The sequence below is a fragment of the Phaethon aethereus genome (assembly GCF_964289735.1).
Source record: "Phaethon aethereus genome assembly, chromosome: 9".
NCBI classification, from domain to species: domain Eukaryota; kingdom Metazoa; phylum Chordata; class Aves; order Phaethontiformes; family Phaethontidae; genus Phaethon; species Phaethon aethereus.
The window spans coordinates 28,940,986-28,967,481 of record NC_138585.1 but is presented as its reverse complement, the minus strand read 5'-3'; the positions used below and the strand labels follow the sequence as shown (position 1 = coordinate 28,967,481).

The 26,496-nt window shown below is 43.8% G+C and overlaps 3 protein-coding genes across 3 annotated transcripts; 2 read left to right on the top strand and 1 right to left on the bottom strand.

Annotated features, from left to right (window-relative positions):
- Nucleotides 1-3,082: 3,082 nt before the first annotated feature.
- SERP1 (stress associated endoplasmic reticulum protein 1) lies at nucleotides 3,083-3,751 on the bottom strand. The gene is made up of 3 exons (XM_082003570.1): nucleotides 3,662-3,751; nucleotides 3,503-3,578; nucleotides 3,083-3,348 (listed from the first exon to the last, which is right to left on the bottom strand). Exons 1-3 carry the CDS (start codon nucleotides 3,743-3,745, stop codon nucleotides 3,308-3,310), a joined length of 201 nt encoding a protein of 66 aa, XP_081859696.1. The 5' UTR covers nucleotides 3,746-3,751; the 3' UTR covers nucleotides 3,083-3,307.
- A 331-nt stretch (nucleotides 3,752-4,082) lies between these two features.
- On the top strand, nucleotides 4,083-19,564 carry EIF2A (eukaryotic translation initiation factor 2A; the record flags this gene model as incomplete). The annotated part of the gene is made up of 14 exons (XM_082003490.1): nucleotides 4,083-4,110; nucleotides 6,678-6,747; nucleotides 7,090-7,164; nucleotides 8,631-8,749; nucleotides 9,896-9,995; nucleotides 10,388-10,470; nucleotides 11,763-11,836; nucleotides 11,977-12,121; nucleotides 13,015-13,131; nucleotides 15,437-16,008; nucleotides 17,271-17,387; nucleotides 18,274-18,399; nucleotides 19,349-19,414; nucleotides 19,499-19,564. The coding sequence occupies 14 exons, from the start codon at nucleotides 4,083-4,085 to the stop codon at nucleotides 19,562-19,564; spliced, it is 1,758 nt and encodes a 585-aa protein (XP_081859616.1).
- A 741-nt stretch (nucleotides 19,565-20,305) lies between these two features.
- On the top strand, nucleotides 20,306-26,496 carry SELENOT (selenoprotein T; the record flags this gene model as incomplete). Its single annotated transcript, XM_082003394.1, has 5 exons — nucleotides 20,306-20,615; nucleotides 22,002-22,112; nucleotides 23,180-23,306; nucleotides 24,780-24,867; nucleotides 26,372-26,496. Exons 1-5 carry the CDS (start codon nucleotides 20,479-20,481, stop codon nucleotides 26,494-26,496), a joined length of 588 nt encoding a protein of 195 aa, XP_081859520.1. The 5' UTR covers nucleotides 20,306-20,478.

Here is a 26,496-nt window from a genome sequence, read left to right as displayed (position 1 = left end):
ACCAAGCCAGTCATCTGGCAGAAGGCTGGCAAGTTAATTGAGCGCTTTTTCCTGTTCATAACTCCATGGCTGCTCCCAATCACCCCCTTGTCCTCCGTGTACCTGCGAGTGGTTCCCAGGAGGCTCCATCACCTCGGGGTGATGAGGTGAGGCAGAGCAGCCTGCAGTTCCCCAGGCCCTCCTCACCCTTTGTAATGACAGGCGTGACATTTGCTTTCTTCTAGTGCTCAGGAATCCCTCCCATAGGTGCATCCCATGGGGTCCCATGGACTTGTGTGTGCCCGGTTTATTTAAGTGTTCCCTAGCCTGAGCCTCCTCCACCGATGGCTCATCTTCCTTGCTACACAGTCACCAAAGAGCATCTGCCACACACAGGAGCCTAGAAACAAAGCAAGGTGTTGTTCTCTCTTCTTTTGTCTTTTCGAGGTGCGTGTCACACACAGTTGACTCTTTCTAAGCATGTGGATTCTACTGGTCAAAGGAAATGTTGTAGTAGTTCCATATGTTCAAATGAAGTTATTTTTTCAGTGTGATGCAAAGTTCTTGTAAAATAAGGACCCATTGACTGGAAGGAATAACCTAGGATATCCATGTCTGCTTAACGGTCACTTTGGAGTGAACACCGCTCAGTGCAGTTGCTAAAGATGAACCATGCGCACCTCAGAGCTCAGTGACCCGCCAGTAGATCGCTGACCACTGTTTCCTCTCCTTGTCCCAATAAATGACTCATCTACCCTTTACTGCCCTGGCGGAGTCCCTTGTGAGGACTATGGGAACACACCTGGAAGCAGAGACACCACAGGGGCTTCGGCCACCAGGCACAGACAAAGCAGACACTCCTCTTCATGCAACTCCTACAGCACTTTGTCCCTGTTCTAGCTGCATTTTCCTGATATTTAATGCCACATCACCTGCAGAACAACCTCACTCCTGTCTTGTCAGCTCACTGCAAAAGCAGCTGTGAGCTACGGATCCTTCTCATCCCTTATGCAATTGCCTGTTCTCAGCTGTAACTACCATTTCACCACTTTTCAACACAGACCACCCCCAGAACACTGTGGTTTGAATCCAATAGTGCTTTTCAAGTGGCATGATATGCCAAACTGCAATGATCTGACAGAAGCTGTCGCTGGCCCCTGGTCTGTCACCCAAAGATTGCTTTTTATGCTGCAATTACAACAAAAGCATCCACTGCACATCCCTGTATTTACATGTGACCAGCAACATGCTTCTGTTCTGAATCCAGCAATGCTGGAAATGGAAAAAGCATGCCGAGCTACTGCACGGGCAAAATACCACAAACACCAGTGCATCCCATATTTGCACCAAAGCAAGCACCTCTTCCACAAATTTGTTCTTCAGACTTCAGGAAAAGCCACTGTGAACCTTCAGGTCACCACAGCCCCTCATGAGGCTGTGTCAGCACTGTCGCTACTATGCTGTGGAAGTAAACATCTCCTACAGGAGCAGGAACCAGGCAGACCCCAAGGCCCCTGCTGCATCCCCAGGGAGCAGAGAACTGACAGATGGGGGAGCAGCCGCCCACCAGACCCTGCAGGGAGACAGACCTGTCCCCAAAGGCAAGGGGAGCAGCACAGCACCGCTGCATCGGCACAGCCCAGACCCCCGAGCAGCCAAACATGGGGGTTTCCTGCAGCAAAGGGGCTCCTCTCAGGGAAGAAGCCAATTAAGCTGCACTTGGCCTGAAGCAGCCTAGTTTCAACGCCCAGTAAGGCACCATTTTGCCAACCTGAAAACAAACACAACTCGCATTTGAAAAGAACTTTATTTAAAATCAGAGATTATACATACTTCCCCTCACCACCACCACTTACAAAATACGAGCATCCAAGAACAAGGAATGTGTGTTACCTTGTATGGCTTGGTTCTGGGGCATGCTCTTGGCCACGCTGGTTTACACCAGTCCCATGGAAATATCACAACCCATACAAAAGATCTGCTGCTTCATGGCTAACAGGCATTTAATTAATCTCTACAGAAATTTTTTCTATTACTTCCAACATAACCAGATTTTAAATTTGTCTCCTGCTAAGAAACCGGAAAAAAGAAATCTTCCTTTAGCAACAGCAAACTGATTTGAGACTGCCTTTGTTTACCAAACAGAGAACAAGAGGCCAATGCAAAGCCTGGACCACCAGCAATAAAATATAACCCATAGCAGCATTTTCCACTGTGATCTCAAGTTACAGTCATCTACAGGCGTAAGGAGAGCTTTCTCTTTCCTTTTGTTCTTCTGTATCACTAAGAAGGAACTGTGATCATCTGTAGGGAAGCAGTTAAGTACTGGATCCATCGTTATACGAAATCGAGTTGAAAGCAGGATTTACCTTAAATAGGATTAAATATATATTGCAAGACATAGCACACTCTGCAGATGCTGCACATAAAAGCAGAACTGTGGGCAGCAGGGGCAGGGTCCCCATACCTGCACAAAACATTCCCGTACAACATTGTAAAATTTAAAACTATCACCACTTGTTGAAAGTTGTCCAAGAAGTATTTACAGCACAGTCACAGCTGCGGCCAGGAGAGACTCGATAAGCCAGCAGCTCTGGCCCGAGCCGCTCAGCAGTTTGTGAAACTTCAGCATCGCGTTATGTCAGAAACGGCTGCTGCTCGGTCATGCCGGTTTCTAATTAAGTAACACCCACTAACTCTATACAAACAAGTATTTCATATTTATTAGGAAAGGAGGTAAAGGATAAAGTTTTCCGTCGTGGTAAGCGTTTGAGTGCTAACGCACTGCCACATGCTGCAGTAAGACTACTCTATGCGTACAGAGAGGGCGATTCACTTGGGTAAGCTACAGAATGCTGCACGGCCCAACTGCTTCATTATGAACATGCTTCAAATTCATACTCCAGCTACTATAAAACTCCTGGCTTCCGACTTTAAATAAAACCATTTCCAGCTATACAGAGACTTAAAACAGATCTCAAGACCGGTGTTTACAACAGATGTCGATTCCTAAGTATCTACATTGCATACAGCGTAACATATCTACACTGAACATGACTGTATACTTCACTGAATAAGTAGGTCCACGATTGTAGATCAACAATATAACTTTATTGCTTTATACATGTGGTGCTGTTCAAGGCACTGTGGCACGGGCTAGAAAACTCGGAATGACTCGTGAAGGGACCTGGAATGAGATGCGGCCGACGCCGAGCACCGCTCCTCGGCAGCTGCTGCGATGAACCGGGGCTGCCGGGGCGCCGGCCGGGGGGGACAGTTCATGGCAGCACTGGGGGGCGCGGACGGGCCTGGCCCGGCGAGGGGCCCCTCACATGCCCATCCGGATGCTCTGGATGATCTGGAAGATGGCTGCAAGAGAGCAGAGGAGGGGAGCGCTCGCCGGGCGGCGCCCGCAGTGGAGGCGGGCAGGCCACAGCAGGCTCTACTCGGGGGCCCGCGCCGCCGGCGGGGCCGAGGCGCGGAGGGTCCGCGCCGGGGGTCGCCGCCGCCCGCGCCCGCTCACCTGATCCGCAGACCACGAAGATGAACAGTGCCAGCAGCCAAGGCCCGACCGACGCCTTCTCCTCCGGGGCCGTCCTCTGCGGGCACAGCAACTGCCGTCACCCCGACCGCCGGCCCCCCGCCCCGCCCCGCCGCGGCCCGGCCCCGGCCCCCCGCGCACCGAGGTCTTGGCGACGTTCCCGCGCTGCGTGATGTTCTTGCTGTGCTTCTCGTTGGCCATGCGGATGCGCTGCTTGGCCACCATGGTGCGACCGCCGGCCGCCCCGGGCCGCCGCCGCCGCCGCTCCGCTCGCTCAGCTCCGCGCGCCGCCCGCTGCCAGCGTCAGCACCGCACGGCGCCGCCCGCCGGAAACACGCGCCGCCGTGGGCGGGGCCGCCTCCCGCCGCCAACCCGCGCAGCCCGGCGGCAGCGCTTCCGGGGCAGCGCGCGCCGCGGCAGGCGGAAGCGGCCGCCCCGCGTCACGTGCCAGCGTCCCCACCCCCGGCCGCCCCCGCCCCGCGCGTACGTGGACGTCTCTGGGGCGGCCGCGCTGCCGCTCACCCGGAAGCGGAAGCTGGAGCCGCCGGGCCGCCGCGCCAAGATGGCGCCCCCCGTGCCGCTGCTGGCAGGTGCGTCGCGCCCGGGCGACGGCTGGGCTGCGGGACCCGACCGGCTGGGGCTGGGGCTGGGGCTGGGGCTGTGGTGGTGGGCGCGGGCGCCCGGCGCCGGGTCGGGCTGAGGCGGCCCAGTGCCGCCCCAGTGTCCGCCGCCGGTCCCCTCCACAGGGCGCGCTTCCGCGGTGTGGCCAGGTACCTGCGCCCCCTGGTCTGACCGCCGGCCCCGGTCCCCGCTCCGCTCCTGGAGGGCCGGGTGGGGCCTCGCCGGGCCGCGTTGCTGCCTTGCGGGCACACTCAGCCCTTGGCCCGGGCTACGGGCGTTCTTGCGGCACGGCCTTTCCCGAGGGTCCCACGTCCTCGTCCCCATCCCTTCCTCGCCTGAGCAGCCGCTGCTCCGCCGGCGGGAGGTGCTCGGGGATGTAAACATGGTTTTTAAGCTTGCTTACATTTTGGGTTTTTGGGGTTAATTCTCTCGGGCAGCTAGCTGTTAACTGATGAAACGCTCCCGGGGGGTGCTGTGCTAGGGCCGGCCCGCTGCCCAGCCGCGCTTCCCGGGACTCGGGGCGGATGGTGGCAGCCCCAGGGCCTCGCAGGACGTGGGGACCGCCCTAGCGGGGCCTCTGCAAACTGCTTAACTAGCTCGCAGGAGCACATAGCTGGCTGAAGCATCTTCACTGTGGTTTTTCTGAGCTTCTTTTAATAGTCCTTCTTCCTCTTCTCTCGGCTTTACTTTTTAGGTTGCCCATAGCACAAGGGATAACTATTTTTTGTTTCCTGTGTTTCTAAGCTTTAAACATCAGCATGTTTATCCTCACTTCGGTGTATTGGGGGGGGGAGGGGCTGCAGTTGTTCAAGGTGGCTTTTGGACTGCTTGCTACTGTCTATAATCTATTGTAAATTTGATTCTTAATTTTTCTTGGGAGTCTGGTGGAGTACTTGGAGAATAGACTTAAGGCAGGGGTGCAAAGCTAGTGGATCATTTTCAAAGGGTTGGTAAAACGTACCCTTGAGGTATGTTAGGGCTATGGTGTACCCCCAGTGAAGTACAGGGCTGCAGAGCAGGTGGAGATTTGTGATCTATCAAAATAGTATTTTCTCCAAACTAATAAACTATTGCTTAAACTGTTTTCCATTTGTTAATTTCGAAAGTGCATAAAACGCAGCTAATGCCAATGTAACAATTGCCCATTTTGTGGTTTAACCTTGAATTCTAATATACTTGTAGTAGAACTACCTTAAAAAATTCTGGTTAATTCTCTATATAACTATGCCAACCGCATGATTTTGCATGAATCTGTATTTCTTGTTTGTTTTCTAGTGGCATGGCAATGTGTATGAAAAAAATGAAATTCGAAGGACACTTTATATTGATTTCTTTCATGTCTTCTGTTTTCCAAGTTGAGTTTCAATGTTGAAACGAATAATGGGGCAAATCCTGTCTCATGTCAGCAGAAAAAAATCAGTACAACATAATGTTTCTTTGGCAAATGTGCTTCCTGTGTTTAGGCAGCTAATCCTCGCTTTGGGGAATATCTAGGCAGCCCTTTTCTACTCCATTGTGCAGGATTCTCATGCGGCTCTTGCAGTGACGGAGAATTTTCAGCTTCTGCAAGTTAGGCTTCGTGAAAGTGCGTCCTGCAACAGGGTTGAGAGCTGAGGACCGTCGGTCATTTTAGGACGAGATGTTGTCCCACCCTCCTTCCTTATGCAGGTGCAGCTCTTCTGTAGTGTGAGGTCATCCTGCAAGGTGAAACCCGGGTCTTGTTTTGTGGTACTCAGTGAGGGGATGACGGGCAATGGGCTCAAACTGAAATCCAGGAAATAACATTTAGACACAGGAAAAATTATTTTACTGTGAGACTGAACACAAGTGCAGGCTGCCCAGAGAGGCTGCAGATCTCTATCCTTAGGGATACACACCTCCCGGCTGGGAACAGCCCTGCAACCTGGTGTTGCTGGCCCTGCCAGAGCAGGGGTGGGGAGGGGAGCTCCAGGGGTACCCCCACCTCAGCCCCTCTGCCATGCATCAGAGTTGGCTCTGCCCCACTGCCCTCTGCTGTGTTTCCACTCCCTTCTTTGCACTGACACCAGTGCTCCTGTGGCAGAGGGACACACCAGTTTGTAAACCGACCCTGCTGGAAAGGCTGCACTGGAAGGGCCGTGCCGGGCTGTGGGAGCAGTGGGTGCAGGAAGGCCGGGATGGGCGGCAGTTGTCCCGTTTCAATCCTCAGCAAGAAGCGCTGGCTGGTTGCCGTTGCGTCTGCAGAGGTGTACGGCAGACTGGCACCTCAGTTGCTGGCGTGTTGTGTGTCGGAGCTTTTGGTGCTGGGGCCGATAGCTCAGCTCTGCCCCTTCCCTGCCTCTGTCCTGTGTCTTAATCCTGCAGCTGCCTGGGATGAAACCAGCTGCCTTGGCATGTGTTATGTTCAGAATTTCCTGTATGACCCTCTTTCTCATTTACTCTAAAATGCATGCAGCGAAAAGCGCGTGCAGGTTTCAAGGTTCACAAATTAGGTAAAGCTTTTGCTTTGGATGATTTTCTGAATTTGAAATGAGTAGTTATTTGTTTACTCTTCCAGTGAGAGGATCCGAAGGGCTTTATATGGTGAATGGGCCACCTAGTTTCACGGAGAGCACAGCATTTCAAAGGTACTGTTATTATCACTATTTTTGATCTTTTGCACAAAAGAAATATTTTTCTAAAAATTAAAAGTAGGCACTAGAATTGAAAAACACATGAATATAAGCAAATTTCTTCTTACTGTCAGTAGTTGATTGAAATTGAAAATTGATGGTTTTGAAGGCTTTTGCCTGCCTTCTCATTGCCCAGGTAATAATCACTGAGCGATTGCAGAGTAGATTGCACTGTTACAAAGCGCTACTCAGGAGTGCAGCAGGAAAATTGGTGTGTTGCTTTTTATATTTTTGTTTAAAAATACCTTAACTTATGCAGTATGTTTGAATACTAATGTGCATTTCTTCCTTCTTTAGGGACTCTGGAAAAAATTGCAAAGCTGTTGCTTTTAGCAAGGACGGTTCCCTCTTTGCCTGGTGCAATGGAGAAAAGTTGGTGCATTTTGTGATATTAATCATTTAGTTTGTATTAAATAAGCTTTACTCTTGTAAATGTAAAGGCTATAAGGCTGTTGCTATTAATGAAAGTGTGTGCATACAACTTTAAATGCAGTTTATTTTTGCATTATTTGCAGTAGTGGCTTTGTTTCCTGAATATCAGCTGAAATACTTACTGTTTTTATCATGTTTATAATGCACCCATTCCCATGGAATGTGGGTATGCTTTATTTGTGGCTGGGTGGTTGGATTTTTTTTTTTCATATTTCTCAGTACGATAGTACCTGTTTTTTCTGGGATCAATCTATTGGTAAAGCTCACAGAAAATAAAGAGTCTATGCGCGTTATGTATAAACATCGCAAGGTTTCTTTTTTATGGACTAGGTGCATTATAGAGTTCACTAGAGATCATCTTTTAAGTAAGAGTGCATCATGGGTTTGCTGCTCTAAAGAGATGATAAGGCTGCTTCTGAAATGTCAGTGTTCTTACTAACGGGTTAAAAAAATTGCAAGCGTATATAGCAATACCATTTAAGCATTTCTTTTAAAGTAGATAACTTACATGTAGCATTCGTTACTGTTACTTATTTCTGGTTCTCTAAAATATCCCAACTCATCTTTATCTTTAATTTAAAAGCTTTATTTTTGTTGGTTGGAAAGGTCCATTTCCAGAAAGTGTTTGTGGGGAAAAATGTTTTTCAGACAATCAGGTTGTATATCCAGGTACCTGTACTTCAAATGAGGATATTCCCAATGGCCAATCTTACCAGTCCTGCCATGCCTATTTGTTTTGGGGGCTGTCCATCTTCCTTAATTTTTGAGGTTAATGAGATGGTGAGGAACAGGCTCCTAATGTAGCTTCTGAGAACGACAGTGGCTTGGATGCGGTTTTTTTTGTTTCTTTGGATTCCATATGTGGAAGATCTTTAATATATGGTGTTCAGAGATGCCACTTGACCTTGTTTGTTCAGCCGTCTGACCTTTGCCTTTTATTGTCCATGTCTCCCTGTATCCCCGAACCTCAAAAAGCCTAAATCTTAAATGTTGTATCTTTATAGATAGAAGACCTTTAAAAATACATGGGATAAATGCGTGTTTTAATTAAATTAGAATTTTTCTGTTGGCCATTGCTCAACTTTAGCACTGTGGAAGTGTGGATGGACTCTCTATGGATAGAGTATATCTTGTCCCTGTTTCAGAGTTTAAATGTTGCAGATAAAAATATGTGGTATGTTTTGACCATTGTTTTTCCTTAGTTTCTGCTACAATTTGGTATCTGGTTTTAAAATATGTTCTTGCAAAATTTTAGTAAAAGCAGGAGGGGAAAAAAGCTCTTTTAATTTTGTTACATTGGCCAAATTTGGAACAGATCTAGAAGAGTCTAATATATGAAAAGTTACCTTGGCTATTAATTAACTATTCTAAGCATGTTTTATTGAAATAGCATCTTTTGTTTCCAGAGTAACTATTGTTAATGTCGCCAATGCTGAGGTACTGCGTTCCTTTGATCTTCCAAAGGCAGTTTGCCTTGAATTCTCGCCAAAGAATAATGTTCTGGCAACATGGCAGGCCTATACAAGTGAGTATTTTGCCAGCTGTAAAAGTACATAGGGTAACTGCTTATTTTAATTTGGTTTGCAGGCTTTTCATTACCTGACTTGTTAATGTAGCATATTTATCAGCTAAATGAGCAGTACAGAAAGTGTACAGGAAATTATATGGGTAATCAAGTATATAGTGGAAGAGGGAGGGATGCCATCTTCGGAAAGCATCTGGTATTGACCGTTCTTACAAACACTAAATCAGAGTGCATGTACTAATTACTCTATTAAGTAAATCACCTGTTTCTAAAAATTGCTAATTGATCTTAGTGCAGAGAGTGTGTTTGAATAATATGCTGCTCAAGCAGTTTATATTCATGTATAGACAAGGAAAATTGTAAGCTGTCTCAGAGTAGTCATGTCCTCCACTGGGCGTAGCTGACTTGAGTGTTCTCCATTGTCCAGAGGGCTTTATTCTCTCCTCTGCATCTCTATGGAGTTTGTTCCCGATTTAGATAGCCTCAGGTGTCTGAAGTGGACATTGTAAATGCCTCCTTCGATGGAGAGCGCTGCTCATAAGCTGTGTGGGAAATGGTCTGGGACAGGTTGTAGGTGAAGACAAGGCAGTACAAGTGACCGAATTTATGCCAACTGTGGGCTGTTGGAGAACTGTTAGGAGGTCTGTTTTGAATCATTGGTAGAAATAAGCAGGCTGTAGTATCCAGAATGAGTAGAAGGGTACAGAGTTTGAAACCAGACCAACCATTTTGTATGGCTTGCAGATAAAGCTGTGACTGCAGCACGATGGACAAAATGCATTGCATTCTTATGAGAACAAAATGTAGGTGTGGAAAACATACCTTCATTGTTTGCAAAGAGGACAGCTTTTGATTTTGATTAAAAAACATGCATTAAAAAAGCTGTCCTAGAGTTGGTGGTCCTAGTCTTGTAATGGGAATAGAAATCCTGCACTTCCAAGTGTTAGTTCTTTTTGCAGACTGAAAGACTTACGTTAATAGGTAAAGCAATTAGCAGTCAGGAGTTTAGTCCCTCAGGGCAGGGATGCTTCTTGTAAGAGGTTTGTGCGTGTTTGGATCCTTGTAGAATCATGAGATGGAATGTCATCATGGTGAAGCAGATTTAATCCCCAGAGACCACTACTCTAATCCATGTTTTTGTTGCAGCTGCTAAAGACGGCACAGCAGGGGTGCCCAACTTACAACTTCACGATGTGAAAACTGGAAAGTGTTTAAAATCTTTCATCCAGAAAAAGATGCAGAACTGGTAAATAATATTTCCAGATGCTAACTGTTTGCAAAGAAATGTGGTTTCCAAAACCTGATACAGGCAAATAGAGCTTTTAGCGTGGTGTTGGCTTTCAAAATACTGCCTGCTACTAGCTGAAAGCGAGTATCGGTGCTTGTATCTTTGTACGTAGTTACAATTGTTCATTTCCTAGTATAAATTACTATAATTTTGTACCACAGAGAAAGCTGGGGAGATAATAATTAAGTCTAGTTACATTTTTTTTTTACTATGCAGATGTCATTTGTCTATTTGAAACATGTTATCATGTTTGAACTTGCTTGACTTTAAAAATGGAGGGAAAAAAATAATCCTAGGCTACTAAAGCTGAGCATCATTCAGTGTTTCTAATTTTTTTTCTTTAAATGTAGGTGTCCTTGCTGGACAGATGATGAAAGCGTTTGTGCCAGGAATGTAAACAATGAAGTGCACTTCTTTGAAAACAACAACTTTAGTACGCAAGTATTTCTATATGTTTCATTGCATTCTATATAGGCATCTTCTTTTGGGGTGTGTTTTTTTTCATTTTCAATTTTTTCCTCATTTCTTTTACTTGCTTTTTATTTTAAATATCACCTACATTCTATTTGTATTTCAAACTAAGAATCATTATGTTTTAATGAAGTATGTTTTCACTTTCTTGTTTATCTTTTCAGTGACTTATCTAGTAGGAAATGCATCCAATTTTCAATTACAGGCCTGTTTCTGTATTGTTTCTCATTTAGTGAGGCCCAGGAACTTGTCAATAGAGAACATGATCTATGATTACTTCTTTGGGTTGTGTATATTCTGTCAATGAGCTATTAAAAAATGGCTTATTAGAAAATTTATATTGATGGCAAAAATGAAGTCGTGAAGCTAGAGCATTTTTTTCAAGGAAATTTACTACTAGTGGTAGAATATTTGGAGTCAATAGATGTCAAAAAGGGAAAAGGGAAGAAAAAAGGAAGGTAAAAATGAATAGGAACAAAAATTTAAAGGAATGAAAGAAAACTGCTGGGGAGAACAGTGTTGTGTGGTTTTGGTGGGGTTTTTTTGTTTTGTTTTAAATGTAAAGCTGACACAAGAATTATTCTGGGAGCTAAAAATACAGCCTGTGAGAGATGCAGTTTCATGAGAATTAGCTCTCCTGATGTTAACGAAGCTATACTAGGGAAGTATGGAATGTCTGTCCTAGCACAAGATCTGCTGCTCAGAGCAGACTTCCTTGCTGGAATAAGGTTGAGTTGCTGCTGTTTGTTTATTTTAAAGATACATTTCCCATGAGTTGTTTGTGTAAAGGAGCAATGTTCAGTACAGGACAGACCTTTACAAATGCCTCCTATCAGGAAGAATCATCTAGTAAAGTTGCAAGGGGAGAACTGGCTCTGTGTAATGGTGCATGTTAGCTGGACGTGACTGGTGCTGCTTCCTCTGAAGTCAGCACAAATAAGATGAAGAACACTGTGCCTCACTTAAAACGCGAGCCGTGTTCACGTGGGGTTCAGAAACTTCCTTGCTGTTTGAACTTCGAAGTATTGAATACTGGATTTCAGAACTCAGCTTGGTTCAAGTTGGTTTTGTAAATAAAAATGTGTGATGAAACGGGAAAGTAATAGTTGTTTGCCTCGTAAATCCTTTATCATATATACTGTTCTTTATTATCCATGATGCAGACCCATGCAAAGGTATAGTTAAGTAATCCAGAGTAACATGGTTTGTCATTAATATCATCACATCTCTGTTTTGTTTTTTTTCTTTTTGCAGATACTATTGCAAATAAACTGCATTTGCAAAAGGTTAATGATTTTGTGTTATCTCCAGGAGCACAGCCAACCAAGGTACTTCTGACGTTGTTTCAAATTTTTTTCTTGTTTTTCTCCAAAAAATTACTGTGATTTTAGTACAACATCCTAGTAGTAAATAGACCCTGTGCTACCAAGAATATAATCTGCAATAAAATCTTACGGCTTTGTCTTAGGTTGCTGTGTATGTTCCGGGCAGTAAAGGTGCACCATCATTCGTTAGACTCTATCAGTATCCCAACTTTGGTGGCCCTCAGTCTGCACTAGCCAATAAAAGTTTCTTTAAAGCTGACAAGGCGACAATGCTATGGAACAAAAAAGGTATGACAGCTGTATGTTTAAACTTTTATATTCCACCCATTTTGGATTTAATTACTTTGCATGTGCAGATTTTATTTAATTTGCATGTGCAGATAAATACTGAAGATAGGCATTAATGCCAATGCAATGCAAGGTTACAATTCTGAATACTCTCATAACTTTCCTGTGTTGTTTTCCATGATTTTGTATATTGTAATTGAGACCATTCTACATGTTGGTAAGTTTTGCAGTTGAATAGCAAATTCAAATTTAATTTTGTGTTCTGTGATGACAATGTATTTATACTGTAAACATAAGATTATACCAGAACATGAACTGTTCTTAATCTGTAAAATTGTATATACCTAGATGTATCACAATTGAGATGACTTGCAGAGTCTTCTGTATGCTTTGCTGTTTGTTAGCAATGAGCTGTTTCAGAATAATTTTGTAAAAACAGTTTTACCTCAACCCACAGTGTTTGGAGTACAGGGAAGGTATTAAATGCATGTAGAAACTACATGTGGGCACACAGTTTTTGATAAAATAGATGTACATACAAAAGCTGTTGATGAAACATTTTATTCAAGGACTGATCCAGGATGCTTGGTTTCTGCCTTAGTCCGATTAATATCTTTTTTTACAGCTGCAAAAGTGTGTTCATTTCTTGTAATTCAATTGTGAAAGAGTAGACGTAGCTTACACTTTTCATCTGAGAATGGGAGATACTCATTGTGTTTGGGTTAACATTTAGGAAAAATTAAATTCAGAAGAGAATGGTAATAGCACTGTTACACAAGCAACTAAATAGAATTCATAATCAAACTAATTTCTCTTTGTTCATGGTAGTTCATGAAATAGTTTATATAATTTGCAATAATTGTATTGAAGTAACAGTATGTGTATTCTATTAGCCACTGCTGTGCTAGTAATAGCTAGTACAGAAGTTGATAAAACAGGTGCTTCGTACTACGGCGAACAAACTCTGCACTACATTGCAACAAATGGAGAAAGTGCGGTCGTACAGTTGCGTAAGTAGCTCTCAGGCACTTTTTCATTGTATTGTAGCTCTCAATAGTGGGAATTGCTGTTTCACCAGCTTTTGTTTAATGTACGGGGCGGGGAGGTGTTAGTGTAATGAAGTAATCTTTAAAAGAAAAAATCAAGTACTCCTTTAAAAAAAAAAAAATCTTCACCAGAATTTTTTTTTTAATCTGGAGTAAGATGTGTGTGTTTTTTTATAGCTGAATTATCTTGTTCTCTTTGGTATACTTGTCATCTTAATGTCAGTGGCAGAGAGCACACACTTGCGTTTTGTATATACAAATAATTTGCTTGGGCAGGTGTTGGTGTGCACAGGAAGAGAATTGTGCATGTTTGCTGAGGAAACACATGGACAACGGAGCCAGCTAAATGTCTGAGAAACCAAAACCGGCAGAAAAGTGTGTTACCAAACAGAATAATCCTACCTGCACTTTTAGACATGCAATTGATACTGCTAGTCAAGGAAGTGAGGCAGAGAGAGAACAATTTTTTGAAGTATATTGGAAAATAGAAGTCCTTTATTTTGTATTGTAAAGTGGAAAGTGTTCCGAGCCATAAAAATGACATGCTGGGGAGAAGCAAGTGGGTGCTCTTACTTCCAGTGCCTTGTTTGAGCTGGAAGTCCATTCATTAATTTCCCCATGGCGGTATTTTTTTCATTATCTTGAGCTGTTGCTGTTTATGTTAAACACCTGTGATGTTTGGGATTATAGAGAGGATAGTTTGTTGTGACTATTTCAAAACACAGTGCTTAAGTGACTGTAGAGAGAATGTGAATATATTCTCTTCAATATTAGGGCTGACTGGGAGGACATCTCCAGTTTTCCTTTTGTAGCAAAATCTGTGGTAGCAAGTAATGTGCCCCATTTCCCTTTGTTGCTAATTTCACCAGGGAAAAATTATCAGGAGTATAACTCTGTGTCTAGAATCTCTCTGGGATTGAGAGACACTGGATTGAGAACACTAGTTGTTTAAGCACATGCTTATTAAAACCCTCTTTGCCCTTTGACGTTCTTTATTTCCAATGCATCTTTATTTAACAGGAAGTTTATCATTAATTTTAATTTAATTTAGCTATTTCTTCTCAAGGAAAAAACCAAACCGATGTCTGTTTTGTAAAACGGTGTTTTTTCCAGCAAAAGCAAGCAGTGAGCACTTGGAGTGAGTGGTGCCTCATTTCCTGTGGATTTGTATGTTCTGGTTACTTTTGAGGTCCACTTTTGAAGCTTTTTTCACACTAGCATTTGTAGAGTTTTTTTCAGTTTTGACTAATATATGCTCGTGCTGCAGCCTTTGCCTTAGCTGTTGAAGCCCATGTAAAGCTGCCCTCATCTCGCCAGCTGCCTAGTGTCATGAAATGTGCAGAAACGTCATTTTCTGCCAGATCTGTCTCTGCAGTTGCATTTGGTTAATGTAATCTAAAGAGTTTTAAAGGGGAAAACACATGGGCAGTGTGATTGCACAGCCTAGTTTCTAAAGATCATGAGGCTTTAGAATAACAACAGGAATGAACAATTTAAATCAGTTTGATAATTTGTGTCAACATCTGGATTTAAGAATTGTCAGTAATGCACTCGGCATTTAGCTGAAATAAAAATAGCAGCTAAAGATATCCAGATTATGAAAAGTTATAATGACCTGTTTTTTATTTACCCCTGTACATTTTACGGGAGTTTCCATCACTAATTCATCATTCTTCAATACCTCCCAATGTTCTAACCCTCAGAATAGCTTCTAACAATATAAAGTTTTAATCATTATGTGTAATTTTTTTGTGTGCTCTCTCACTTTAAAAATCTGTCTTATAAAATACCATGTGTGAGCACGGTCCAAAGATAATTTAGATCAGTATTTCTTAGCTCTGCAAAGCTGAGCTATGCAGTATTTCTCTAGATTTAAAAAAGAGGAACTAGTATCCAGCTGGTATAAAACTCCTGTTTTTGCAGGTTTCCAGTGGGACAGTTTGAGAAGGTCCTGGGAGATAATACTTGAATAACGAGACAAAAAAAAGGAATTTTTTTACATGAAAAAAAATATGCTTACTGTTAAAGTGCTGATGCTGACCCTACAGAGGTAATTTGGAATGGCTGCAGTTATTGTTGCAAACCTTAACTGAAATTATCAGAACATAAAACGTTGTTTCTACCTCTATTGTTAGCAGAATTCGTTTTTCACTGTCAGTAGTTAATCACAGCATTTTAGCAAAGCATGAAGTTAAGAATTGCTATTGATTTTACTTTTGCTTGCACTGAAAAGATAGTTTCCTAACAGCATATTTTTCTTTTCCTTTAGCAAAAAATGGTCCTATTTATGATGTTGTTTGGAACCCCAATTCTGTTGAGTTTTGTGCTGTGTATGGCTTTATGCCTGCCAAAGCAACAGTTTTCAATCTGAAATGTGACCCCGTGTTTGATTTTGGCACCGGTCCTCGCAATGCTGCCTACTACAGCCCCCATGGACACATCCTAGTGCTAGCAGGATTTGGGAATCTCAGGGGACAGATGGAAGTGTGGGACGTTAAAAACTACAAACTCATTTCCAAACCAGTAGCCTCAGATTCCACATACTTCGCTTGGTGTCCTGATGGGGAACATATTGTAACAGCCACATGTGCTCCCAGGCTACGAGTCAGTAATGGTTACAAGATATGGCACTACACTGGCTCTCTCTTACACAACTATGAAGTTCCATCAAACGAAGAAATGTGGCAAGTTTCCTGGCAGCCCTTCCTGGATGGAGTGTTCCCAGCGAAAGCAGTAAAATACCAGGCAGTTCCAAGTGAATTGCCCAGTGCTGAGCCAAAGCCTGCTCAAGCGTACAGACCTCCAGCCCTGAGAAACAAACCTGTAACAAGTTCGAAGCTTGTAAGTAGACGGTTTCAGATATGAACTAAGCTGTTCTGCTTCATTGCTTTGCCCCTCTGTATTTAATGAGAGACATCAGAGTAGTAATCAGAATGACAGTAGTATTGTGGGGTTTTTGAGAGGTTTTTTTGGTAGTCCTCTTTGACACTTTGCTGTTTGCAAGAACATATGCCAGAAAAGAGAAATTTTTTTGGTCCAAATACTCTCCTTTTGAAACCGTTTGCAAACTTTAAAAACGCTCTGTACAACATGCACTGAAACAATAAACTGCAAATTTGGTTTAGGGTGAAATTGGATACTCTAAAATAGAAGCCTCTGATTTGGGTGACCCGACTTACCAGTCTAAACACAGCCAGGCAGGTGCTTGACTGTCCTCCCAACACCGATTTTTTTGGTAAGTTTATTTGCTAGAAGGAGACTTGATTATTAGCAAGTCAGCTGCAGTTTAAACAGGCTTCAGTATAGTGACCTACTTGTCTAATTAGTTTCTTTTCTGCAAGTTTTCAAAGTAGGCTGAGTAGCAACTAATTACATTTAACAATTGCACCTGTGATATTTAAGTCTTGGAGAGCTTTGACCTTGAGCGTTGTGCTTTTGAAGGAAAGACTGCTGCTCAGCAGGAATCTATTAATTGTGCTAATGTCTGATTTCACAAGTTATCAACAAGCAGAGGTAGTAGGGAAAAGATGCATTAAAATAATGGGCAAGAAATTTTGTTATTTGCATTAAAACAATCCAGCTCCTCAATTAAGAGTTACCTTAAAATTTAGAACAGATGACTAAATGTCCCCTTTTCATCCCTGCCTCCCAAGAAACCTCACCCCACCTCCCTTCCCAGCAACCCATTTTTCCTTTCTTGTCACTACAAGTTAAAAAGTTGTTAACAAAAGCAAAATGCCAAGTTTCAGTCATTTTGTGCTAGTTTATGCACCTCTGATTTTATTTCCTCCCTGAGAAAGGAAACATGATGATTTTGTTATTTCATCAGAAATGGGTGAAATCTTTAGGACATATAGGATAGTCCCATCTGAACTTGAGAATGGATGAGTTTAAAACCCTTTTCACACTGTCTTCTGCTACTCGAAAGAGAAACGACACTTTTTTTTCTTTCTTTGCTTTTCCTTCCTCTTCCTTTATGGTTCATCTTTGCATACGGTGTTGTCTTCAGTAGGTTTGGGGGTTCACTGTTAAGTTTTTTGTACCAACACGCTTGCCAACATGGAATACAGGTTTCATAACTGTTAATTTTGCATATCCTGTAGCATGAGGACGAGCCACCTCAGAATATGAAACCACAGTCGGGAAGCAGTGATAAGCCACTCTCTAAAACAGCTCTTAAAAATCAAAGGAAACATGAAGCAAAGAAAGCTGCTAAACAGGTACTGTGGCAGTAGTTCTTTCACGGATAATGTTAATTTTCACAAACAGCACTGATCAGACTCAGCACAGTGACCATTGGTTGCACTGAGAGCTCTCCACATATCTTGTACGTGCTGAGTTGTGGGGAGGGTGGTAGGCTTTTTAACTGGACTAAAGCAGGTACAAAAGGGTGACTTAAAAATAACAGCTTTGGTTGCTGTGAATGTTAGCTGAAATCAATGTTAAGACTAAGTAATTCTGACTTTTCACCTTCAGACAATCTGCACGGTTTTTTTCAGTTGTTAGGTGAGAGGTGAGAACAAACTTGCTGCTTTGATGTGTCCCCCCCAGCAGGTCAGGGCTGAGGCATGTTGTCAGGACGTACCAAAGACAGCCTGTTCTGTGTCACCTCTTTGCTTGCTATTCTTTGGCTAGGTAGATAAAAATCAGCTTTTGATATTAACCTTCCCATTTCTATGAACCTCTGAAGCAATAATTTCTTTAAGATTTTTTTTTTTTAATTTCTTACACTGGTTTGAGCCCTTTCTTTTACTTCAGAGACAATGACCCACTGGTCTACCTTTATAAAATATTTGTGTATGTGTTTGTCATGTCATCCTTACTGATGTTTCCCTATGCTATGTATGGTTGGTGTCTTGAGGAAGCTGAAATTAAACAAGAAACAGCATGTCAGTTGTTATAGATAGCCCTTTTTTTTTTGTGGAAAGCGCATATATAGGTAGTGCAATACATTGAAGCAAGTCACTTACGAATTTTGGAGTGCACCAGCAAACCGGTGAAAGAAGAAATATTAAATGGATACCTTAAAATTATGAAAGACATTTTTCAGTCCCTTAGTAATCAAAGGTATTTTCTAGATAATGTGTTTTGTTTATTTGTCTACAGGAAGCCAAAGCTGATGCGAACCAGGAATCTACACAGTCTTCAGCACCACAGAGTGTACCACACAGTGCGGTGCCTGCCATTACAGGAAATCCTGAAGTTGACAAGAAGATAAAGAACTTAAAGAAGGTAAGGGGATTTTTTTTCCTGAACAAACAGCAGATTTCTCTGAGATGATCTGTAAGATCTAGTCTGATTGTAAGGTGACTTGAGCTCTGTAGGATAGCATTTACATAGATGGTAATTTCCTGAATTTGCAAACCAACTTCCTTTGCTTTTCCATCTTCTAAAACAGTAGAGGGGGTCACTTGCCAGGACTCCTAAAGATTTTATCAGAGTAGCCTCTAGACTGTGTAGAAGCCACTGGCACATGCATGGAAGAGTATTGCAGTCTCCTGCTACGAATAGTGTTGCATGTGCACCCAGCCCTCACAGCTGAGGGGTAGGTATGCAGCTGAAAGGTGTTCAGGCTTAGAAAGCAGCTGTGTGGGCTTCTTGTTTATTGGATCTTGGATCTGAGGAGGGAACCATGCTATGTGGCTTCGCTTTCCTCCCTAACTTGTAAATGGTATCAGTGTGAAGTTTACTGCCAATCTTGAAAATTCTTGGATTAAATAATTTCAGAGTGGAAATTGCTTGGTTCAGGCTAGAGAATCTTTCCCTTTTCTGCATAATCTGTCAGGGCTTTTTTCTCTTGGCTGCCTTCTGTTTTTCATGGTCCTCTGTTCTGATTAACATTCCAAGCTTTTTGAGGAAAATGCATAGTGAAGAGGGATAGTAATAGTGGAGGAGTAATATCTGAATTTGGCTCTATCCTTCCAGTGAGATAATGCATGGCGTTCATGTTTCAGAGACTAAGTGCTTCTGTTTTCTAGGTTTTGTTCTTGGAAGAAATGTCTTATTGGTGGGGAATTCTGGACTGAGCATCCAGAGATGCTTTAAATGAAATGTGCCTTCTGTATTGAGACCTGCCTCCTGGCAAATTGGGCAATTGCAAGTGCAGGGACTTCTAAGTCTCTTTTCTATTCTTGGTGCACCAATATTTTTGTGTTAGTGTGTGTGTTTGTTTTTTTTACAGAAACTAAAGGCAATTGAGCAGCTGAAGGAACAAGCAGCTGCTGGCAAACAGCTAGAAAAGAATCAGGTACTGTTAAGCTATATGCAGTTTATTCAAGTTTCATTTTATAATAAGCTACATCTGTGATACCTTGTGTGTTTTTTGTTCTAGTTGGAGAAGATTCAGAAAGAAACTGCTCTTCTTCAGGAACTGGAAGACCTAGAACTGGGTCTTTAAAACTTCACGGAAATCTAGTGCGGCATTAGCACAAAGTTAATGAAAAATATAATTTGTATTAACTTGAACATAATAAAGCGTTTTGGCAAATGACCGAGGATGCAAAAGTCCATAGATTTGCTGCACACTTGCCTTTTAAAAAGCTTTCCTAAAGACTGTGCACATGTGAAACTGTAAACAAGTAACAACTACACCATCAGCCCGTTGGTGCCGTTCGCACCAGAACTGTGCTTACGTTCCGAAAGCCTCCTGCCGAAAACCCGGGGCTGCCTGCCGGCTTCTGTCTCCCTGCCGGGGTGTGAGGGGGGAGGCGCTGGCGTTACCCCTTGGGTAGCTTTATTATATTTGAAGAGATGTGATCTTTATGCAATAGGGGATGTAGATAAAAATAAAGATCATTTAATAGTAACGGTACTGCTGCTCTTCTGTTACACAGGCCGCGGCTTTATAACCAGGCGGCCACGCCACCACGGCCAAACGTGACGGGCGCGAGGGGTAAAGGCCGCTGCTGCCGCCGCTGCCGTGACGCGCGCCGGTCGCCGACGCCGCGACCCGCCCTGCTGCCCCTCCTCGTTCTCCCCCTCCCTTTTCCCGCGCCTGTCGCCAGCAAAACCGGGGAAGCGCGCGCTGCCGGTACCGCCGCGCACCGGCCTTCCCCGCGCTCCCTGGCTGTCGCGCGCGGGCAGCCCCCGCGTTCGCTCCACGTAAAAACCGGGCTGCTTTTTTTTTTTTTTTTTTTTTAACCGCTACATTTAAGGCGCAGCGGGGAGAGAGGCTCCGCGCGGCGGGGGCGGGGCCTTGCGGGCGTCACGGGGCCGCCGGCGCTTGCGCGGCGCGGGACGACGCTCGCGTGACCTTGGTGCGGCGGCTCGTGCGCTTCCGCGGCGGCTGCGGACGGGGGCGGCGGAGGCGACATGCGGGCGGCGGGGCTGTTGCTGCTGCTGGCGCTGGCGGCGGGGCCGGGCGGCGGCTCGGCGGAGCAGGGCGGCCTGCCGGCCAAGAAGCTGCGCATGGCCTACGCCACCGGGCCGCTGCTCAAGTTCCAGATCTGGTGAGGGCGCCCGGCAAGATGGCGGCACCGGCCGGGCATACGCCTCCCCCCTCCCTCCCCATCGTCCCCTCGGCACGGTGGCCGGGCCGGCTCGTCTCGCTCGCGGAAAAACGCGCGGCCGCGCCTCCCCCCGGGACCACGGGGCCGCCCGACCCCGGCTGCGCCGCGGGAGGCGGCCGGGCCGGCGTCGCGGGTGAGGCTGGCTGTCGTGGCGCCGTCCGGCTCCGCGGGTGCCGCCCCTCGCTGCCCGGGGCCGCCGGGCCCGCCCGGCTGCGGGCTCCCCGCGCCTTGGGCTGGGGCGGGCTGCGACTGCCACCGGGCAGAACGTGTCCCCGGAAAAATGGCGACCCGCGGTAAAAGCGCTCAGTTCAGGCCCTTTCCGTGCAAGATGTGTCACTGTACTCGCTTAGGATTGCGTTTGGGAGGAGGTGGTATTTTAGCAAAGACTGTAACGACGGGTTCTTGTTCGGTTTTTTTAATGCCTATTGCGAGCGGTTGGGGGGGTCGGGCGGCTTTATGTCGTTCTAAGAATGTTACTGATGGGGTCAGCTGCTCGGAGCAGAACCGGGCAGGAGCAGGGCGGGCTGAGGTAGTTCTAGCACACGTAGCTCGTTTGCGGGGGAAAAAAGCAGCGTGCGGCGGCTGTCGCCGTGATCTCGTGGTGCTGCGAGCGCGGGCAGCGCCGGGGCCGGACCCGCCGCGGCTCCGGGGGCCTCGGCGGGGCGGGCGGGAACGAGAACGGTCGCTGCGGTTCCCGCCGCAGGGTCTGGTCCGGGTCGTGCCACGCGGAGCTGTGAAGCGCCGCAAAAGGCGTGCGCGGTGGGGAGTACTGTGCGCGCTTTCTTCTGCGGTAAGCTGGGGCTGGGTAGTTCTTATTTCGGTTATCGCAGAGGCAGCCAAAGTGCGGCTCTGTAATATTTAACTCTTCTGCAGTTAATCTGGTCACGCTTACACGGAAATAACTGGGAGCGATGTTACCTGTCAGTGGGCAGTCCCAGAAAGAGTCACATTTAACTAGTGAGGAATTAAAACGGCATTGTGTGAAACTTTTTTTTGTCACAGAGCAAGGTGACAGCTATGCTGACTTTCTAACTTAACGGCTTTTTACAGGGGAAACGAGTGAGTCCTTGATTGGGCTTTACGAAAGCATTGTGTCTGCACTAGTACGTGAAAACAAACTTGTGTAAAAGCAAGTGCCTAGCCAGCTGTCAGGATGTTTTGATGTGTAAGTTAGTTGCGTATCAGTTTTCTTCTTTGGCTTGAGGAATTTTAGTTTTATTTTAAACTGAACAGATTATGGACAGTGTGGGTACTGGTGTTGCCAGTTTAGCAGCAACTTTACCATATAGCATTCCAGTTTTGGTGACAATCTCTGTCTGCATTTAGTGTCTCCTGAGGGTACAGGCGGGTGTTTGAGGAGTACATGCGGGTGATTAGCCAGCGGTACCCAGACATCCGAATTGAAGGGGAGAACTACCTTCCTCAACCTATATATAGGTAAGCAAATGACTAGCAATACTAATTGTCTTTTTCCCAATATGTAGGCTTAGCATGGCAAGTGGTGAGCACGTGCATTTACACTTAAATACTATTGAAAATGGAAACTTAAGGGGTTTTTTTTCCATTAGGATTACTTACAAGCTCAGTTATCTTCTCCCTTCCAGGTAGCCACCTTAGTTTTCCATACAGTTACCATCTGGCTATAGCTGTATGATGGGGTCCTGTCATGTTCCAATCTAAAGTAAATTATATAATTAACCTTTTTTTCGCAGTGAATTTTTTCCAACTTTTCTTCAGGATGTATTAGGACATAAATTCACCTTTGTTGCTCAGGCTTATGCACTTAGTGACACATCCCTGTAATATGTTAACGTTGGGAAGAGTTAATTTTTAACATCTAAGTCAGAGGAGAGCTAACCTCATCGGAGAGACTACCAGGATGTCCTTAACTACAGTCTGGGGGCAGAAGCCCAAAGAAATTGGAAAAATACAAAATTAACATGGTGTTATTCCTGTTACTTAAAACATTGTGTACATGCTAGAGAGTGATGCCGTAGTTACTGTGATGGCTTCTGAATCATTTCTTGATCTAATTACTGCTAATTTGCTCTCTGACTGTAGGTTTAATTCTTACCAAAAAACTAGGTGTTTCTGCAACTGCTGGGGAAATGCTTTACAAAGAAGTAGTGCATGTCAATTAAATGTGTCTCTATAACATGAAACAAATTCCTTAAGAAATGGAATGTATTACCCAGCTTAGACATGTATAAGTTGAAAGCAAATTTCTATTTGAGGTCTGTTTAGGAAAAAAAAAAAATCTGTATGCATGTGTACGAGTGCTATCCTTCTGAGGATGCATATTTTTGTTCATGTATGTTGCTTTTTTGAGGATTTTTTTTACAGCTAAGTAAACTTACTTGAAAAGTTTTGTATTTCCTCTGAAACACTTGATTGTACACTATCAAATATTCTATTTGGGTGAATTATAGCTATATAGTGGTCTATAGTGGTGAAATAGTAACTGTGAACCTTCTAAGCCACTTTTATGTGTTGTGTTTTGATAGGCACATAGCATCCTTCCTGTCTGTCTTCAAACTAGTATTAATAGGCTTAATAATCGTTGGCAAGGATCCATTTGCTTTCTTTGGCATGCAAGCTCCAAGCATCTGGCAGTGGGGCCAAGAAAACAAGGTAAACAGCATACTTTCTTCTTTTATTTTGAAAAAGCAGTTTTAGAATGACTTCGTGAGAGTGCTCTGGGACTACTTCACAATTCTTAGTGATTAAACTTTCATACACTGCAGCCTTAACAGAACCTTTAGGCCTCTATAACTAAATATACTTGAGAATTTTACAATAGCATTAATTATTCTTCATAGTAGTGCTTCATGTTTTTGGCAGACCCAGATTTGATTCTCAGCATCTCTTTTTCCAAGCCGATGATGCCGCAGAGGGACAGTTGAGGTTAACGTTACTGACAAAGATGATGAAAGATGTAATTTTTTTTTTATTTTTTTAGGGCTCGAGAGTAGAGTTTCAAGCCAGTATCACCAGTGTTAACAGTACAGCTTCCCTTTGCTATTGCCTCATAACTATTTTACAGTTGTTGCTTTAATCAGACTTATAATAGATTAGGCATGCAGTTAGATGGTGATTAGAAAACTCAAGCTGAAATTTTGTGGGTGTTTTTGCAGAACATACTTGGGCATGACAGACTGTGGCTCATGGGATGAATATCCCTGTGAGTCAGTACTGATACAGATTAATGTTGCTGTAGTCTGATTTATAGTAACCTCTTTACAGATTTATTCTACTAAACAAAAGCCATTTATAAATTTATTAACTTTTATATGTTTTGTTGGTGCACAGATCCTCAAACTGAGCTGCCCAGTGCAGTGCGTCTCTGTCACCAGTCAGTTTGAATGTACAGAAGCTGTAATATATCCTGTTTAATTAAATGGGCCAAATAAGCTACCAAGCTAGGCTGGCTGCAGTACATCTGTGATCTGTGATGTTGTAAACAACTAACTATCTCCCATGCTAAATTCTTTGGTATTGCAGTAACCTGTGTGAATGTGCCCTTGTGCGTGAAAGTGGAATTATCAAGGTGCTGGCGATGGAGGGAGATAACTGTGTTGCTGAAGATTGCATCATTTCATCCTGAGGCACCAGCACACACAGAAAATTCCAGATGATTAGCTTGAAGAAATGCTGGAGGGTTAACAGTTCTTGTGAACAAACGCAATTTGACTTGCCCTGCTGTTTGTGTCTAGGCCTGTGGTTCTTTGATCTGCCGCGTTACTCTGACGATGACAGGCAATATGTGGGAGCAGTGGTGTTCCCCTGCCATCGCAGCCGGGTACTTCTGCAAACTGGCTGTTAAGATGCACGTAGATTTGTGGAGGAAAGGAGCGCAAAGACTTAACTTCATTTGAATCAGGATTGTGAGTTGGGTGGTTTCAGAACTGTTTCGATACCTGTCTAGGGAAGGCAACGTGTGCAGTCTTTTTAAAAAGAGGATGGAAGGAAGTTGGAAAATTACTTGATAAATTGCAGACCGGAATTCAAAGACACGTGTAAACTTCCAGCACTTACCAAGAGTGAATAAAATAAGCCCTGGCTCACATGGCTGAAGTACCTGGGATTCTCTCTGTTCTCTTCTAGGTTTATGCTTGTATGATGGTCTTCTTCCTGAGCAACATGATTGAGAACCAGTGTATGTCAACAGGTGCATTTGAAATAACTTTGAATGGTGAGCAGAGAACTTTCTGTTTAAGGGAGTCGCATTGCGTTGCATGTGTACGCACAGATTTGTGAGAGCTCTTGTGTTGGGAGAGTGAGGGATGATGTTAGGAAATGTGTGTTTCAGAATGTGATGGTATGTCGTAATTGCCGTTCATTTTGAAACTCGAGATGTTATATATCGTAATCAGTGATGAAAATCATAGATGTCTTCTAAAGCAGTTTATACAGATGTCATATTTTATTTCACGTATATTTTAAAATAACGATGTAAAAACTTATTTAGAGGAATGCTTTGTCACTTGGAGTAACTGTATTATGTTCTTTCTTTGCATGTAGTGTGCATTAAGTTAGAAATGATCAACTAGGGAAGCTCTAGTTAACTCTCTAATTAACTCTGGTTAATTAGATGCTTTCTCTATCCTGTTTTATAATGTGGTTTAGCCTTGGAATCCTATTGAATCCATTGCTGTTCCCAGATTTTTCGTACCAGTGGGCAGCAATACTGATTTTTTTTTTTTTTTAGGTTAAAGCATCTTCTGCCTTCAAATAATTTCATGGTTTTAAAGATTATGTAAGATTGAGGGAATACAGGATTTTTCAAGCTCTGGATACCAGTATGTAATCTAGCTCTGTGCTTTACAGTCTTAATTTATGATTGTGCAGGATGCATTTCAATACAGTAGTTTCTAAGTCAAGTCATTTACTGCAGAACCTTTTAAAGACTGACTGTATTGCATCAAAGTAGTTGAACTTCTAGTCCTAAATCTCAGATTAGAACTGTCAGCAGAGCCTTCCTAGGGATGAACAGTCACAACTGGTCTCTCTAAGTTTCTGGTTTGTGTTTCGGGACAGTGTGGTTCCAGTCTGGGTTTTGTTTCATGCGGATGACAGCAATTGTATTTTTCAGTGTGGGTTCATGAAGTGTTATAGTGGTCAGGGATACCTGAGGGAGTTAAGTATTTGTCACCATCAGAAATGAGCGTTGTGTTTACCCTAAAGTATTTATGGGCTGTGCTGCCTTTTATATTTCTGGGGCGGGGGGGGGGGGGGGGGGAATAGTGGTTGCTGCTACTTTGACGGGAACCTTCCAAGCCAGATCTTGGGAAGCAGAAGTTTCAAGGGTCAGCCTTAGATGCTAGGCAGAAGTGAGATGAAGACTAGTGAGGCCCACCAGTGTTAAGGATTTAGCGATAGTTTAAAAACTTAGTATGCTCTTCTGCCACTCACTAACCTATTTTTAGACATTCTGTCAATGGATATTTTGAACATCTAATCCATATGATGTACTTCTAAATGGAAGCATTAGATTCTTTATTCTCTCAGTTGGACTGGATTTTAGTATAGCCAGAGGTTTGAAGTATCGTTGTTCCAGATATTTCTCTCAATATAAAATAGTACCAACTGGCATAGCTTCTTGGATCTTTTAATTTTTGTGTTTAAACTAGCCCTGCGTGTTTTCTGACTTTGTCAATGTAATGGTGCTTTTCTCCCTTCCCTGTGTTTTGTGGTAGATGTTCCAGTGTGGTCTAAGCTAGAGTCTGGCCACCTTCCTTCCATGCAGCAGCTTGTACAAATTCTTGATAATGAAATGAAGCTCAATGTGCACATGGAGTCAATGCCTCATCATCGATCATAG

What these genes read in the sequence shown, in the direction of transcription:
- SERP1 (XM_082003570.1), bottom strand. Translation starts at nt 3,745, where the DNA reads ATGGTGGCCAAGCAGCGCATCCGCATGGCCAACGAGAAGCACAGCAAG. An exon ending in GGAACGTCGCCAAGACCTCG is followed by an intron (nt 3,579 to 3,661) that starts GTGCGCGGGGGG and finishes CTGTGCCCGCAG; the next exon opens with AGGACGGCCCCGGAGGAGAA. An exon ending in CTTCGTGGTCTGCGGATCAG is followed by an intron (nt 3,349 to 3,502) that starts GTGAGCGGGCGC and finishes GCTCTCTTGCAG; the next exon opens with CCATCTTCCAGATCATCCAG.